This window comes from Caloenas nicobarica, chromosome 8 (assembly GCF_036013445.1).
Source record: "Caloenas nicobarica isolate bCalNic1 chromosome 8, bCalNic1.hap1, whole genome shotgun sequence".
Taxonomy (NCBI): domain Eukaryota; kingdom Metazoa; phylum Chordata; class Aves; order Columbiformes; family Columbidae; genus Caloenas; species Caloenas nicobarica.
This window is the reverse complement of record NC_088252.1, coordinates 5,204,932-5,221,718: the sequence shown is the minus strand read 5'-3', so window position 1 is coordinate 5,221,718 and position 16,787 is coordinate 5,204,932. Positions and strand designations below refer to the sequence as shown.

The window sequence follows — 16,787 nt, the reverse complement described above, 5'->3', positions numbered from 1 at the left end:
AGAAGCATTTTGGGGAGAAGAAACACTGTTGGGAAGCGGCCAGCCTCTTGTGCTGTGGAGGAAGGGTAACAATTCACCTTCCAGCTCCTGCAGATGCAATATGGATTGTCCGCCTGTGCATTTAACCTCAATTTTTTTATAAAGGCTGCCAAATCAGTTCATTTTTAGCCTCCTGATCAGAAGACTTTCAGTTTAATTAACTAATTATGTTTTAAGAATGCTTTTTTCTTTCATCCATTTACATTATTCAGAACTGTTCTTTCAGAAGTTAGAGAAAAACAATGTATTTAATTCCTTATTTCTAATTTTTTTTTAGCTGGAGAAGAAAGTCAAATGTCGGTATTAACACTGTTCCTGTGTTTAACACATGCAAAAAACCCAACTTATTTCAGATTTCTCTGGGTGGCAGTCTCATTTTCATAGTAGCTTGATTTTACTCTTTAAAATAAAAACACCTTTTCATTGTAAGATACAATTCTGGTATAATGATACTGTAACTTGGGTAGCAGGACAGTTATGCTAACTGTTTGATCATTTCCTTGACTAGAAGAACAAAGACATCAGTGTTCCTACAGTTTCACGAGCCCAAGAGGAGCATGTTTGTACGTGTGCGATGAAATGCAGGAAGGCTCTGGCGCAGCGCAAAGTCAAATGCGAGAGGTAAGACCTGGAAAGGTGGGAACTGAACAAAGTGCTGCTTGTCCCCTCATCCTGCTTGTGCTTTGGGTACAGCGTGCAGAGCGGGGCGAGGGCTTGTTTGACATTGCGGTGATAAAACACTTTCCAGGTTTGTAAAGACTCTGCAAGAAGCTCAAACACCATTATAAATTATATCTCAGCCTTTTGTAGGGCTGAGAACTGTTTCACGTGGTTGTCGAAGGGCTTTTGGATGGAATCCAAGGTATTACCAGCAAATGGTGGTTTTGGGGGGAAGAGAGAGGAGGATTCTTTGAGTACTGCATCTGCACTATAATCCTTGGAAGGCTTAAGAGCAGGTTTTTAATTTCTAGGATATTCTCATCTGACTCTTTTGAAAGGCTCCTGTTGTAACCTTTGTTTTTGTAAGCTGGTATTTAAGGCTGCTGTCCGGACTAACAGGATGATGCTGGGACACAACCTTTGGGTGGTAATAATCATATAGATTCTGTGGGATACATTAAGATCCACTGGCCTTCTCCTGGAGGCTTTCTTGCCTGTTATTTGTTATACTTAGACCGGGAGTGGTACACAGAAATCCCATCTTGCACTCCTGAAGTGTTACACCGGTTTATTTCTCTTGAGCCTCTAATTTTTCAAGGTGTCCTAAAGCCACTGGTGGAATATCTGTATTTTTCATAGGGTGGAGGGAATGGTCTGGGTGCAGCGGGTGGAATCAATGGCCGGGCCGGACCAAGGCCCCTGGCGCGGGGGGTGACCAGCGGAGAAGGTCTTCCCCCCCCGCCCCGAGCCCCGGAATGGATGTTTCCGGCCGCGCCCCGCCGGAGTGTCGTCACAGCGCTCGCTGGCCAATGGGAGAGCGGCATCCCCCCCACGTGAGGGTGTCTCCCCCCGCCCCCTCGGGTCCGCGCGCAGCCGGGGGGAGCCCCGCGCGCCCCCGACACTGTTTGTCCTCGCACGTGCGGCCCGTCACGTGACGGGGAGGGAACCCGGCCCCGCGCGCCCTCCGGCTGGGAGCGGAAGTCCTCGGTATCTATGGTTCCGAGGGGGAAGGAGTGTCCTCGCCTCTCTATGGTCGGCGCTGGCGGCGCGGGGCCGACGGGAGGCTGGCGGACTATGTGCATTTTTCCCTCATTACCTCACGCGCGGGGAGGAGGCTGCCGGGATATCGGAGGACCTTCCCTCAGCCTCGCTCCGGTCCTCCAGCTCCCCGCGCTGCCCGGCGGCCCCGGGAAGCCCGGCCCGGCCCGGCCCTCCTCCCCCCGCCGCCGGGCCCGCTTCTCCGCGGGGCCAAGCCCAGGCCCATGGCTCCATGAGGCGGGAGAAGGAGGCGGCGGCGGCGGCGGGGCAGCAGCGGCGGCGGCTGGGCTGAGGTGGAGGAGAAGCCGCGTCCGGCCCGGGACGGGTGCAGGAGGTGGGCGAGGCCGGGAAGCGGGGAGGAGGCGCCGGTTCCCGCCCCGCCGGCGGGGAGCGGGTTAATGGAGGGGGGGGGGGCGGCGCTCCCGGGCGCCCCCTGGCGGCGCCGGTTCTGCCCCGCGGGGGCTCCCGGGCCGCGTCCCCCGGCGGGAGCGGCCGAACCCCCGGGGCCGCCGCCCCGAAGTTCGTGCGGGTGCGCGGGCGGCCGCTCCGGGAGCCCCGGGGCGTCGTGCCGGGTCCCGTCCCGAAGCACCGGCCCCAGGCCCTTCGCGGAGGCGGCGGCTCCTCGGGCGGGCCGGGCCGGGCCGCCGAACCGCCCCCTCGGGCAGGAGTCGCTGCCGGGGCCGCGGAGGCCTCGGGCGGGGGGACGGGCCGGGGCAGCCGGGCTGTGGGGCCCCCGGGCTGTGGGGCGGTTCGGGAGAAACCCCTTCGGGTCCCGCCGCTCCCCCGCTGAAAATGAAGAGTTGTGGCTTCTAATGATTAATTATTTTTCGCCCTAAGCGCGGGCGACCTTCAGCGATGGCTCCAAAACCCTCATCTGTCCCAGCAGCTTCACTGAGCACAACTTTTAACGGGCGCTGAAAAAAAATCACGTTTACTTTGTCAAAGTTAGACTTTTTCCCGGTTTTGTTGTTCTTGTTGCAAAGGTAGAGATCGCAGGAAAAAGGATAATTTTATTTAAGTCTTGTACGTTGTTCCTTCTGCAGATTATGGCTCTGGAACCTCGAGGTGAGGGCTCCTGAGCAGAGTGAGCGCGTTTGGTGTGGAAAGGCACATTCTCAACGCCTCTCACACCGGTTCTGGTTGAGTTCAGGGCCGTGTGACTCTTCCCACGGCTGATGGAACTTCAGGGATAAAGTTTATACCGTTCGCACGTGCAGAGCGGGGTGGGAGCCGTCACAGCGCGGATTTCGGTGCGTGTCGCATCCCCCGCTCCGTGTAGCGCGGTGGCTGAAGCACCTGGCGGAGCCGGGGAGCTGCTCGGGTGGGTGAAGCAGGAGCCTCGTGCTCACAAGAGCCGAGTGTGACTTGCAGTTCTCCACTACGTTCTGTGCCTTACGTGTCTGTGCTTTTGCCTCATTTGATAGGGAGCTGTTTTTCCCTCCTGCGTGTTTAGATCTTACGGTCATGAGGGTGTCACACTTATTTTAGTTCCTACCATGATGTGTGGTACTTGCCTGTCGCCTTTGTTCATTTTTGTCTGCACAGGCTTTCCTCCCTGTATTTGTTCCACCCCTTCTTGTGATGCAAGAGCCAGCATTCTCTTCCTTGCAAGCAAAACGCTGTTCTGGGTTTGGTTTTGTTGTTTGTTATTTATTTTTTTTTTTACACCATATCTGTTTCCTGCCCTTACTGTTCCCTCCATTCAGGCTGTACTCTTCATCTCCTGACTGTGCACCCCGCACAATTGCTTAAGAGCGCTATCGATTTACTTAATCCTAGAAAGTAAATGCAGATTCCAGTTCATGGGGTCTGGAAAAGAGTCTGTTGTTTAGAAAATGGTGGTTCACTGCTTGTCGCTTCTCCCCATGTCTTGCTGAGGTGAGCGCTAAATCAAGGGCAGTGCCCCGGGGAGTCCGACCCCGAGGGTGCCATTTGGGGTTGGTGTCGCTCTTCTCTTGAGAATGGGGAAGGGAAACGTGCTTGTGGTTTTTCAGCAGTTCGTTTGCTGTTGGGGCAGATGTTGACCGAGGGGGAATGGGGATCAGAAAAGTAGTGGATGGGGTATATCTGTAGTCCAGAGTCTTTTCTGTCTTTTTTCTTCTACACTCCAAAAGTTTCATTCTCTTTATGGGAAGGCTGGTTATGTTTTGTTGGTTGGCTGGGTTTTTTTGTTTCTTTGTAGTTTCTTTTTTGTTTTATGAGCTGCCTATTACAGTGTTCAGTACACCTCACCAATAACTTTAGAAGTGTGATTTCGTGCATGTGGTGTACAAACTTTCCATTCATGTGTAAAAACACCCATTCTGCTCGCTGAACTGGTTTTAGTTCCGTACTTAGTTGCCCATTGCAAGGGTTTTCTTCCTCTTTTGCTGCAAAATCCAGCCTCTCTGACCCCTGAGCAGAAGCAGGGAAGCCGCTGTTGGTTTTTCACCTGTAACTGTATGTGTATTGCTTTTGTGTTTTTTTTCCCCCCGCCCTCTCCTCGCCAGGGTTCTGCAGTGCTCTGGGCAGCGGGTTGTGAAGCAGGATGGGAAAGAGACGCTGTGTTCCTCCACTTGAGCCCAAGCTGGCAGCCGGCTGTTGTGGGGTGAAGAAGCCCAAATTGTCTGGGAGCGGAACGCACAGTCATGGGAATCAGGCCACGACCGTACCGGGCTCCAGTTCGGGGCCTCTCCAGAACCACCAGCACACAGACGGGAATAATGGAAGGGAGAACATATCTGACTTGACTTTGGGCCCGGGGAGTTCCCCAATTACTCGAATGAATCCCACTTCAGGAGCTCTGAGCCCACTGACTCGGCCCAATGGAACTGCCAACAGCACCAAGAACCTGGTGGTGACAGCGGAGATGTGCTGCTACTGCTTTGATGTTCTCTACTGTCATCTCTATGGTTTCCCGCAGCCACGACTTCCTCGATTTACCAATGACCCCTAGTGAGTAAATCCACGTGCGGGAGGAAAGCCGAGAAACCGGCATTTGGAGCTGTGGTTTGGTTGGGGAGGGACGAGGGGATGAAATTAGAGTTTTCAGAAAACGGTAACATAATGCCATTAATTTGAAGAGGATCCTGCTCCTAATATCAGGCGCTAACTTGGTGAAGGGACAAGGGGACAGACTTAGTTCTGTGAAAAAGGGGGAAGGGAGTAAAGAAAGACATTGAAACAAGTTCCTGGCTCATCCTGAAACAGGTGCTGAGCTGGTGAGAGGTGGACAAGGACACTGAAAGTTGTCCAAGTGAATGGGTTTAGCAGGGAGGGGAGCCAGAAATTTGCCAGTTGTGGAACTGAAAAAGCGAGTTCTGGAGATAGTGCCAGTTGGACCGTATGGGGAGAACCAGAGAGTGAACTGCCAAGGACAGTACCAAGGGTAAGAACAGAGGAGGTGATTAAGAGAAGTGTGAGGAGAAGGATTTATGAAGGTATTTCACTTTGGTGAGACTTAGCTAATGTTGATCTGAAGGTTGAATGTGTAGGTGTGGAAATGTTAATGTTGTTATAATGTTTGGTGGAAGAATTATATGGGAAAGATCAGTGACAGATGCACCTTCTGTCACTCCTCCAGGGGCCACCTCCAGAACAACAGATAAAATAAAAAGTTGTTGACATCCTTAATTTAAGTTCATGAATTTTAAATTGATGTAAAGGAACACTGGCTTAAACAGGTCAAGGACTCGTTCTGTGTGTTGAGTGTCTCCCCACCTTCCCGGCTGTCGGTGTAGATGTAGGTTGTGCGTCCGTGCAGTTATTGTCGCGGCAGGATTATGGATACATGTTCCAAACGCGACTGCAGACTAAGCTGTTTAATGTTGTAAATACAAGTGAATGGAGAAATACTTTGGTCTAGGATACAGAATAGTTCCGAGGGCTCCCCAGACTGGAATATTTCTGTTGTTGTTTTTCATACCTGAGCTAAGTAGGCCCCTTTTAGAAAATGACACGTTAGTCTCATTGTTTTGTCACTTGAAACGCAAAGGGCTTTTTTTGTTGTTGTCGTTTTGCTCTTAAGTCAATAAGAGAGAATATTTTATGCAGATTGATTATTTTGGCATTAAAGGAGATTTCCAGCTGGATTTTGTTTCTGTTGACTGCTTTCAAAAAGGGTGTTCTTTCAGGAGTCTCAGCTGTTTGAATTTTATGCTCAACTTTGAAAAGTTATAAATCATTCACTGGGCATTTCTGTGCTGCTAGATGGTTCTTTTAGATCAGCACTCCAAAGCAAAACCAGCTCTTCTCTTTTCTTCCCCTCTGGGCAAATGCCTACCTGAGTTTTCTTGTGTTTCAGCATTTATGCTGTTGCTTCTAGCGAATAGTTGTACGTACTCCAGGGAAAAGTGTGGGGTTTGCTCTCTTGCAGAGCAGCACACAGGGATGATCTGTCATGCTTGAGACAGTAATGTAATCAACCTCAAGCCAACAGTTATTAAATATAAGAGTAAGCAAAGCAAAAATACGTAAATAATTTGCATTGTTGTCCTTTGTAACATAATTCACGTCAGAGATATTTGAACAAAACAAAGATATGTACTAGAAGTCTCTGCGGACAGACAGAAAGGAGACTGTTGGTGGAAGGAACAGAAGGATGCGCAGGTTTGTCCCGACCTGTTTCTCTTTTAAATTGGTGCTGGACCCTCAAGTGAAGGTCAGGATTCTGCTCAAGTGGTGTAATAAAAGTTACAGGTTTATGTCTTAAAAACAACCGTGAATTCCAGTCACCAGCTTGAGAGGATGTGCACATGGACACCAATCTTGGTAGATACCTGTGGAGTGCGAGAACCAACGTACGTGTTGGCAAAGACGTTCACAAATCACCGCAGAGAAGATGGCATTGCAAAACTCACAGCTTTGTCTGAATTACGTTGGTAAATGAAAAAAAATCCCATTTGCTATTCAGGTTACTGAGAACATTACGATTTTGAACCTATGTGGCGTGCAAGTCGTTAGTTGGTTACGTCTCCAATTTCGTACTTCAGTCTTTGGTTTTTTTAATAGTTGGTATTACAAATCGGCACTAAAACTATACCATGCAAGCTTCTAGTTGCCACGCAAAGCAAATAAGATACTTGCATCATAAAATCCGTACGGTAACAGGTTTTTTCCTCATACAAGATAAATTCTGATTGGAACAAACTACACTTTGCTACTTTAAAATTCCCTTTGTAGTTGCAATTGGAGAAGGCAGTTTGTAGTGGCTGAAATTCCCCTTTCCCCAGCCGCCTCTCGTCAAACACACCTCGGTAGGATGTTGTGGTTGCCATAATCTGCTCAGGATATGGCTGTAAAGTGCTGGTCAGTGCTTCTGGGTCAACACAGGCAAAGGATTGTTCTGACTTTCCTCAGCATGTCTGGGAAATACATTTTTCAGGGAGGTGCTACGGAACAATTGACTGTCAGCTGCACCCGCGATTTGCTGAGCGTATTTATTCCGCAGATACAGAAAATGGCAACTTTTCTACAGTGAAAAAACTTGATAGTGCTGAAATTTTGTATACTTGAACAAAACCATATATCTTTTTTTTTTTTTTAATGCCTCAGTTGTTATGACCACAGTGAAAAATTGTGTAAAATGTGCTTTAAGATATTTTAAAATATGACAGCCTTCTAAATGTAATTATCCTGTCCTTTCTGGTAATATCTCTTCTATTATAGACGCAGAAAGCTGTGTCACAGCTCAGTGGAAACGTGGGGGTTTTTTTGGGAGGGGAAAGGGGTGAATTGGAACTGTGAACCTATAATTTGAATGGAAGAAGAGAAGGAACTAACTTAGATTTGTATTCTGTCAGTGATGCTTTTAATTTTCTCCTTCCCCCTTTTCTGTTTGGGGCGAGTGTCACATGGGCTAAGCAATGGTTTCAAAACTTTAATTAGATTAAGCTAAATTTCCACTGAGCTTTTGCCAGTAATGTTTCTCAGAAATCTCCTTTGTAAGTTTAGTATCTTCTTTTTTTTTTTGGTAAGTTTTCTAATGTATTTTCTCATGCTCTGTTTCTGTTTTGTGTTTCGATATACGGTAACTAGATGAAAATGTAGAGGAACGATGCACCGAAAGTGCCTTGAAGTGTTGTTGGAAAACTAGAACAGTAAATCCTGTGTCTTGGTCAGGGAACCGTGAGGTGGCTGATGGTTGTGGAAGAACGTTTCCACTTCCTTGGTGGGCAAAGTCCTTCACAATTATCACCAAAAGGCTATTTGCTATTTTGGGTGGTATTTGTGCGGTTGGTCACAGCTGGTAACTCGATCCTGAGTGATGGATTTTTGCTGTGATTGAGTTTTTTAATTCCATTGTTGCTCTGAGGAACATCGCTGGGCGTTGCCTTATCGCTACATTTTAAATTATGTTCTAATTACTTAGACATGAGAAGCTCTGTTGCCTGTATCTGAGAAATCGTCCACACTCCATGCTGCTTTTGTTGTCCAGACAGAATCTCTTAGTATTTTTGTAGCATTTGCTGAAAAGATGTGTTGCTTACAAGAACTGCAAGAGTTTGAGGAAAGTGTCTGAGCTCTGTTGTAGAATCAGTTGTTCTGTCTTCATGTTTTAGAATTCCTGTTAATGTTTGTTTAATCCCAGAAAATTGTTTTCTTAACACTCCATGTTTTCTATCATATTATTTATCTTTTAAAGTTCAATCAAAATCCACAGACTGATGTTTGGAATCACTATGGACTAACTTTCTGGTTTATGCCTGGGTTCAAAGTGACCACATCTTTTATTCAGTACTGTGTAATCTAAAAAAAATAAGATTATTCACCCTGTTTTTATAATTAGATCAGCATCATCAGTTGCCTCGCAGAATTTTCCAGATGTTTGAACATTCTTGTAGAGCTGCAGCCACCACTGTCCTTTTGCTACAGTTTCTCTCTAGAGCTGTTTGCAATTTCACTCACTTCTATAGAAGTGAACGCTTTGCGTTTAATATTCACAGTCATCTTTATCTGTTTACCTCTTCACAAAGCTCTTTTGAATACCATTATTCTGAAATTCTTTGAGGCTTAATCATGGTTTCTAGTTTAACAGATTGAAATGAGCCTGCTGAATTTGAGAATCTACTGTTATGCCCATAAATTCATGATAGTAGACAGGAAAATAGAAATTTGTACGATGTTTGAGGAGGAACGATACAGTGATTTAGATATGTGTTCAACTGGAGAGAATCTGTGTAAATACAAATCAAATGTAAGGTAAGCAAAAGATGTGAACATAAACTGTTTGAGCACTAGGGTTGGATCCAGAAGTCAGATCCTCATGGAAATAACAGGAAAAGAAAAACATGTAGGCTTGCTTTTTATCCCTTAATAAATACATTTAAAATAGCTTTTATTGCAAACCTGAATTATAGATGATTTGCTGAATGCTTGAGGATCTTTCAGGTTCAATGATAATCTTATTTGCTTCACCTATATTAATTTTTATATGGGTTGTCATGTGAACTAGTGCTACTAAGTGGGGCCGTTGCTCGCAGAGGAGATCAGTGGGATCAAATAACCTTGTCACTCATGAGGAGACGGCACAGAGCCCGGCCAGGAAGGTGTGGGTGGGAGCAGAGTACTGGTGGGGAGAAGGGAATATGCCAAAAAGCAGGGGAGATATTGGTTTTTGCATTTGGGGGTGTGTTGGTTTTTATTATTGCTTGATAGCAGGTGAGAAAACGTGTCTATAGGGGTTTATTAGAGGAAGAGAAAGCAAGTGGATGCGTACGTGCTCTTTTACATCTCGTTCATCTCCCCTTAGCAACCCAATATCTCCAGAGGCTGGAGTGTTTATCTTTTTTGCCTTTTCAGTCCACTCTTTGTGACGTGGAAGACGGGGCGAGACAAGCGGCTTCGTGGCTGCATCGGGACCTTTTCAGCCATGAATCTTCACTCAGGACTCAGGGAATACACATTAACCAGGTAATTATGTTGAAAATGAAATAAATATGAAATCAGTTTAATTTGCTGGAGATCTGTAAGGATTCGAGGTTAAGATGTTGAATCGACATAGTTCAATGTAATATGCTTCACAATAAAATAAACCCAAGAAATGTATGGTAGTTAAGGTGAGGTAATGTATAAGGATTTAGTGGAACATCTTTGCACCAAGTGAATTTTGGTTGACGTTTTAAGGCTTATGTAAAATCTTTCTTGCATACTAACAGTTTTGACATCTTACGTAGCACAGAATTTCTCTCCAGCTGCAGTAAGTGGAGAACAGTGTCAGGAAGCTGCACTAGTGTTTGTGTCTTACAGTTCATTAAATTAGGAAGAGATGCAAATAGTTTTCTCTGCAGTAGCAGAGAGAAACGTGTTTCATGGAGGCATAATCAAAACGGGAATAACTAAGCATCTGACTCTTTAATTAGGTGCTTGTATTGGGCAATATATCTTCCTTTTTCTTTAGTGCACTTAAGGACAGCCGATTTCCCCCCCTGACCCGCGAGGAGCTGCCCAAACTCTTCTGCTCTGTCTCCCTCCTCACTAACTTTGAGGATGCCAGTGACTACCTGGACTGGGAGGTGAGAACAGGTGCATTTGGAACTCTGCATCCCTCTCTCGTTCCGTTCGGGTTCGGGTTAGTACATGGTGATGTGTCTCCTTCGTTACAGGGGTGTACGAATATTGAGCAGAAGGAATGGGGCTGGAAATGTGGGAGAGAGGAAGAGGATGGGCTAGCAGTGTGCTTTTTGGTTGGGAGGGGATCTGAATGGGAATAAGAGAGAGGTGGAAGTGTTTTGTGGATTTGGCCCAATACGAGATGGGTGTAAATATGTATAACAACCTGGCAAGTATTTTGATGCCATAAATAGAAACTGGAAATAAAAAGTAGTTAAGACTGAAGGCATTTGTAATTTTCAGGACCTTGTAAGTGTATTTAGTTCAAGGAGGATTAAATAGACTTGGACTGTTTTAGGCGTGATTCTTGCATAGAGATCTTGTCTTTCTTGCCCAACGCAAGAGATGGGAAACTGTCAGACTTGTGACAAGACTTGGGGAGAAGTGGCAGGGAGAGTGGGAAAGGCGGCAGAGGTCCTGCGTGCTGCCAAGAGAGCTGCTTGTGACACCTGCCTGGCAGGGACAGAGCGTGGGGAGCAGAACGTTCTTATCCAGGCAACAGCCAAACTGGCCAGAGAGAGAGAGAACGGTGTTATGGGGATGAGAACTCGCTGAGGGATTCAGGGCCAGCAAACACCTCTTATCTTGCTGTTCGTTTGCATCTATAGGTCGGGATCCATGGGATCAGGATAGAGTTCATCAATGAGAAAGGTGTCAAACGCACAGCCACGTATTTACCTGAGGTTGCTAAGGAACAAGGTGGGTTCGAGATGGCAGCCAGACATGTCAACACATTGTGTCACAGAACTGGCTAACGTAAAGCCATGGATTTTGGGTTTGGATTGCTGTCTTCATAGTAGTGCCATGGAGCCACCAGGCTTGATCCGGATAACTGACACCGGATACAGCTGCTGCTGGGTTTCCATCTGGCCTTTCTCTCGTCACACATCTGTGCACAGCTGTATCTTAGTGTAAAAAATGTTTTAGGGCTTAAGAAATAGTGGATCTCAAAGTATGGATCTCCAGCTTCATTCAGCGTTGCATCTTTCCTCTTCTATGTTTCTCCCACCAACTAGGGTAACTGCAGGCTGCACAGCACCAACAGGAGAGTCCCTTTCCTCCTCACTCTTGCTAAAGTAGCGTCCTCCAGAGGAGGGCAGGAAACAGGGCCCCTCTGGAGCACACTTCCCATTCAAATCTAGTAGCGGTCACCATGGTAACTGGTCAAAATATTGCCTCCTTTCCTCCACCTAGCAGAGTGGAGTGGTCGCATCCTCCTGGCCCTGGGGCAAAAGACTAAGGTAGGAATTTTAACTCTGATCTCTCACATAGCAGTGCACTGTGCTATCGCTAGAGCGTCAGGTTGATCCCCATTTGTCTGTGTAAAGAGCTGAGTATTGTCTTATTTTAAGGCTGAGAGAGCCAAACTGGAGTGGCACGTGATAAAACAGTTTGGGGTCCCTGCAACAGAAGCAAGGCGCAGACCTTCGTAAGGAGAGAGCTCATATGGAAAACAGAATTACTGTTTTATAGACCACTGTGGTTCCGATATGCGTTAAGAGGGCTTGGCATGTGCATATAGTGTGCATGCGTAAGACCAGGAATGGCCAGTTCAGCACTGGTATTTCTAAAGCTCAAAGTCTCCTGTTTAGTTGTTTGCTTTTCTAGTGGCCTCCTAATGCATCTCACCATTTTGAAACAGTATTTTTTATATTAAAAATTTTCCCATACTTTTATTTTTCAATAGACTGGGATCAGATCCAGACCATAGACTCCTTACTCAGGAAAGGTGGCTTCAAGGCGCCCATTACCAATGATTTTAGGAAAACAATTAAACTCACCAGGTAAGGTGATACATTTGTCTTCTTTTATTTTTACTTTATACTGGTTTGTGGGTAATTTAAAGTATTCGTACTCGATGTACGTCTTTATGCCTCTTTCAGATGAGAGATGTAGTTTGAAGGACAAAATAATAACGCCATGTGTTAGGCAGATAATGTACATGGAATGAAGTGCAATGTGTTCGGTCCATGCAGGATCCAAGTTAGTATTTTCTAAAAGAAGTGTCACTGGTTTTAATGTTATCATCCACATGAACAATCAAAAGAAGCAGAACCTCTGCAAGTTAAAAAGGTTGATTTTTTTTTTTTTTTTTTTAATTTTTTTTTTTTTTCCTTTTCTTTGCAATGGACGTTTTTCTCAGTGCACTCACCTGTGGCTGCTGTAGCTATTTGGAGGTGACAGCTGTCTTAAAACCAGACCACACTCAAATTTGGCTGCTTTTCAGAATTTGCTTCCTTTACTATACCCCCAGCTGTCCTACTGGTGTTTCAGCTCCCTTTATGTTAGTAAAAATTGGGACATTCTGGTTTTGTATAGAAACGCTAATTTATCAGGTCGTTCCTTACCTCTGGAGAAATGAGGTGGGTATGCAGGGTTTTTTTTAACAGGAGAGGACAGGATGAAGGTTTTCATTAAAACCTGGTGTTACATTGATTAAGTGCAATTCACAACAACTTTGAAGTTACCTGTTGTATACCCTGCTTGAGAAGCACCTGGAAATCTCTGGTATCTCAGAAAGGACTTCATGTTTTGATTGTACAATGTGGGCTAAGTCACATATATGCTACAATAAATCTCCCTTTACCCAACTCTCCATCATTTTCTTTCACTAGCCTTTCAAATCTAACCATAACCACAAAGTCAATGATAGTGAAATACTGGTTATTTAATCTCTGAAACTGGTCTTCTTCCAGCAAACTTTTCATGCCCTTTTTCTCCCACAGCAAGTAGATAAAGAGAGTATGAATTGAATTGATGATTTGTTTCCTGTGCACTACTTCAGGAGTCCCCTTAATTATGTTTGCCTTGAGTAGGGCTCAGCTTTTGGGACATTACAGCCAATTCAAGCTTAGATGGGTTATTCAGTCCGCCGCCTGAGTCAATCTCAGACAAAGTAATTTTTGAAGTCAGTGGGTTCCTCTTGGTCATTATTGCCTGTTAGCTAAAAGGTGATCCAGGACGAATGTTTTTATGTCTAGTCCCTTCATATCGCGTGGTCTGCTGACGTTATTTTTGTCCCTACACCGTTCCCACAGGTACCGCAGTGAGAAGGTGACAATCAGTTACGCGGAGTACATGGCTTCCCGTCAGCATTGTTTCCAGAACGGCACTCTTCATGCCCCCCCCCTCTACAATCATTACTCCTGACACACGGCTGCATGACCAGTCCCACTCCCCAGTTGCTGCCAACGGCTACGACATCATTGGGGCAGACGCCTCCTCTTCCTGGTCCAGTTACTTCTATTACTGCACCATTTTATGATGCTAGCTTCCGTTGCCAAGCCTGCCTTCCAGCTGACCTGGGGGGAAGATGAGAGCGTGACAGAACTTCAGGGGCCCCCAAGCCTTATCTCAGCCTTCCCTCCGCGTGGGGGTTCAGTTGGATTGGGGCTCCACGCCTACGGACTGTCGTGAGGTGCAGAAGACCTCCAGGAGTGAAAGTGCCACTTCGGACCGACCCGTTCTCGTGCGTTACCGACGCTCTGGAAACTTGAGTTTGTTACGGAAGTCCCCCCAGATCAAGTAGGAGCATTCCCCTGGCAGCCTGGGCAACGGAGTCCAACAAAACATTTTTTAGGTTCTTTTTAATTTTTTTTAACCTCTGGTATCTGTTTTGTACCGAGAGCTGATTGCAGTCCCCACACATCACAGGTGGACGTTATGGTATTGGGGAGGGCTGAACATCTGGATAGCACCCCATCTTCATGGAGAGAAAGCACTTAAAGACATGAGAAACCTTTGGATGGTATTGCAGATGACTTCATTATTTCAATAAACCCTAGAAGGCTTTAATTATCAGATCCCACTGCAGGTTGGATTCTCCAGAAATCCTCTTGGTTTACCATTTTCTGGGGTTTTAGGCAGTGTTTTGTCACGTAGTCTGCTGTGACGTAGAAAGCTGTTTTGCCTGTAAGAGAGCAACACAGCACATGCTGTGTAGATGAAGGATGAGGGACCTGAGTGTCCCTGGACAGTCTTCTCTGTTACAACCAAGTTTGGTGTCCAGACACATGTAACAGAGCCGGATTGGAATCGGGACGGGGAGGGCCTTGCAGGGCATTGACTGTAGTCATCCAAGTGAGACTAGTGACTGACATCGGTTTAACTTAAGCTAACAGTCTCGGGGACCTTCCTTTTGATAGGGCAGCCGCTTCTGCTGGTGTGACTATCGATCCTGAGAACTGGGCTATTCCAGTTGATACAGGCCTGTGGAACAGAGCTGTGGGTTTTCACTGGTAAGTTATTATATAGTTGAGTCATTACCACATCAAGGCAATGAGTGGGGACACCTGCGTTACCCGAACTGCAGGGAACTCCTCTGCATTCTGTATTTCTTCTCCCATCATTGACGATTACAAGAAATGCTCAAAGAGGAAGATAAGTTATCCAGTTGTTATTCTGCAGCATCATTGAGGGATGTCATAAACTCTGAACTATGACACTGTCTCAATGAGGTCACTGGACTTAAAAATATAATTTTGGTTTTTTTCATTTTGTTTTCCAAGTTTCTGGAGAGTCAACAATGATCAGGAAAGAAAATACAAGTGCATAGCAGGGTAATGGCTGTTGAGTTGCACATATCTTTAAAGCTTGTTTGTGTGTGGTGATGATGGCTTTTAAAACTGGCTGAGGTTTCAAGCCTGAAATTCTTTCCCGGCGTGGCAGGGACTAGGGCTGGTAGAAAGCTCAGAACTACAATGCTGCTGCTCCTTCTGGTCCTGGAGAAGCAAACAGAATTGCGCAGTTTTGCTTCGTGTTGGTGTTGCGTTCTGCTGCTGGAGGAGAGAGACGTGAGGGCGAGGAGGGGGTGTCCCATTCTGGATAACGGTGCAATATCGACCCAGCTTTCCTCCTGTGCTGGGTCAGTCTTACAAATTGCCACTTTTCCCTTGTGATGTTGTTGAAAAGCAATTGAAGATTAAGGGATTGTTTCGTGATTTCCTGCTGCTGAGAATAAATGGGTCTTGTTACAAACTCGAGTGGTTTGTAATTACTCCCAGGTGCCGTGTAGTGATGGGGGAGGGTGGGGTCAGCTCTGGACGTACCATTCACCTCTCCGCTGTCCAACAGAACGATACATAGGGCTACACTCATTACTGGTCAAGTGTTCTACGTTAGAATTTAGTTTCTAAAAGGTTTAAAAAAAAAAAAGGCAAAAAAATGGTGCTAAAACTTCATCCCTGAGCACGCTCAGTGAGACTGGTCATGCAGGCGTATAGTGCCAGGCTTTCCAACAATACTGTTTCTTTTTCAAGTGTTTGCCCTGTTCTGTGTCTTCAACAGTGTATAGTGTTTTCCTGATTTTGTTTTATTTGAATAGGGGATGAGTAAGGGGTGGGGTGGGGAGGGGTAGCTGTCATTTTTAAAGAACAGAATTTTAGGATTGAGTGACTTGGTTGGTTGAAGCCTGACGTGGGCCCGATGGTTTGGGACTGGGGAAGCCTTGTCCTCTCCCACTTCCATTTCCCCACTCGGTCTGTTTAAAAAAAAAAATACAACAAAAAAACAAAAATGCCTCTAAATATGTACTGTGTTCTTGTCTTGTTGCAGTGAGAAGCGAAGCTAGCAGATCAGAAACACTGGTCTGCTGCCTAAGAACAGGCCCTCGCAGCTTTAGTCCCATAAGGGTCCAGCTATAAAATCGGTTGAAAAGTGTGTCAATAGTTCAGTTAGTTCAGAAAAATGTGTGGCAAGGACAGGTGGTCTCAGGCAATAATCCCATTTCTAGATCATTACATGGCAGCTATGTGTAAGGATGAAAGAGGTGAACTAGGAACAAAACATGCTTGGAGTTGCCTCCAGATGGAGGCAAATAAAATCCATGGCCAGTTGATACAGGAATTTCTCCGTGGCTGGGACAGCAGGTCGGAACTGCTCCTTCTCAAGCAACTGTTCTCTGGTTTGAGCTGGGTTTAACTCATCCTTGGAAGCAAGTGCCTTTTGGTCTAGAAGGGCTTATTCTCGTGACAACCACAACTGAGAAATAATCTCACTGCAATTATGGATTGTCTTTGTTTTGCAGTAAGTGCAGGAGAATGTCTCTGATCACTGGAGTCTGTCAGTGTTGGAATGTTTCCACTGTGAGGTTCTTAATTTTTTTTTTTTTTTCATAACATTCAACAGTCAATCTCAACTGAGGCCATTTCAGTTTGGGAAGGTTTTATGGTCAAAGTATCACATATCTACAATTTATCAGAACAACAAAAAAAATCTGTAAGAAATTATAAGAGTTCATTTTATAGTACATTAACAAACATTTGCAATCTTCACTGACTATTAGTGCTGTTTTCTGTTTGTATTCTGGAAACTACATGTTGTTTTGTTGGGTTTCTTTGGTTAATTTATTTCCTTAAAGCAGGAGACCTCTTTTGACCTTCAGTGCAGAGATGTCAGACCAATTCTTTGTATTACACTTGGTTGCCTCCTACCTATATAATAACTTCTGAGTGTAAATAATT

The 16,787-nt window shown here is 45.6% G+C and overlaps 1 protein-coding gene across 1 annotated transcript; it reads left to right on the top strand.

Annotated features, from left to right (window-relative positions):
• Nucleotides 1-1,830: 1,830 nt before the first annotated feature.
• Nucleotides 1,831-15,303, top strand: AMMECR1L (AMMECR1 like). The gene is made up of 7 exons (XM_065640447.1): nucleotides 1,831-2,071; nucleotides 4,227-4,671; nucleotides 9,517-9,627; nucleotides 10,115-10,229; nucleotides 10,935-11,025; nucleotides 12,014-12,110; nucleotides 13,365-15,303. The coding sequence occupies exons 2-7, from the start codon at nucleotides 4,265-4,267 to the stop codon at nucleotides 13,474-13,476; spliced, it is 933 nt and encodes a 310-aa protein (XP_065496519.1). The 5' UTR covers nucleotides 1,831-2,071; nucleotides 4,227-4,264; the 3' UTR covers nucleotides 13,477-15,303.
• Nucleotides 15,304-16,787: the final 1,484 nt, after the last annotated feature.

Bases quoted from the DNA above. Each gene is read 5' to 3' on its own strand.
- AMMECR1L (XM_065640447.1), top strand. From the start codon at position 4,265: ATGGGAAAGAGACGCTGTGTTCCTCCACTTGAGCCCAAGCTGGCAGCC. The intron at 4,672-9,516 runs GTGAGTAAATCC...TTGCCTTTTCAG, and splicing joins CGATTTACCAATGACCCCTA to TCCACTCTTTGTGACGTGGA. The intron at 12,111-13,364 runs GTAAGGTGATAC...CCGTTCCCACAG, and splicing joins AAAACAATTAAACTCACCAG to GTACCGCAGTGAGAAGGTGA.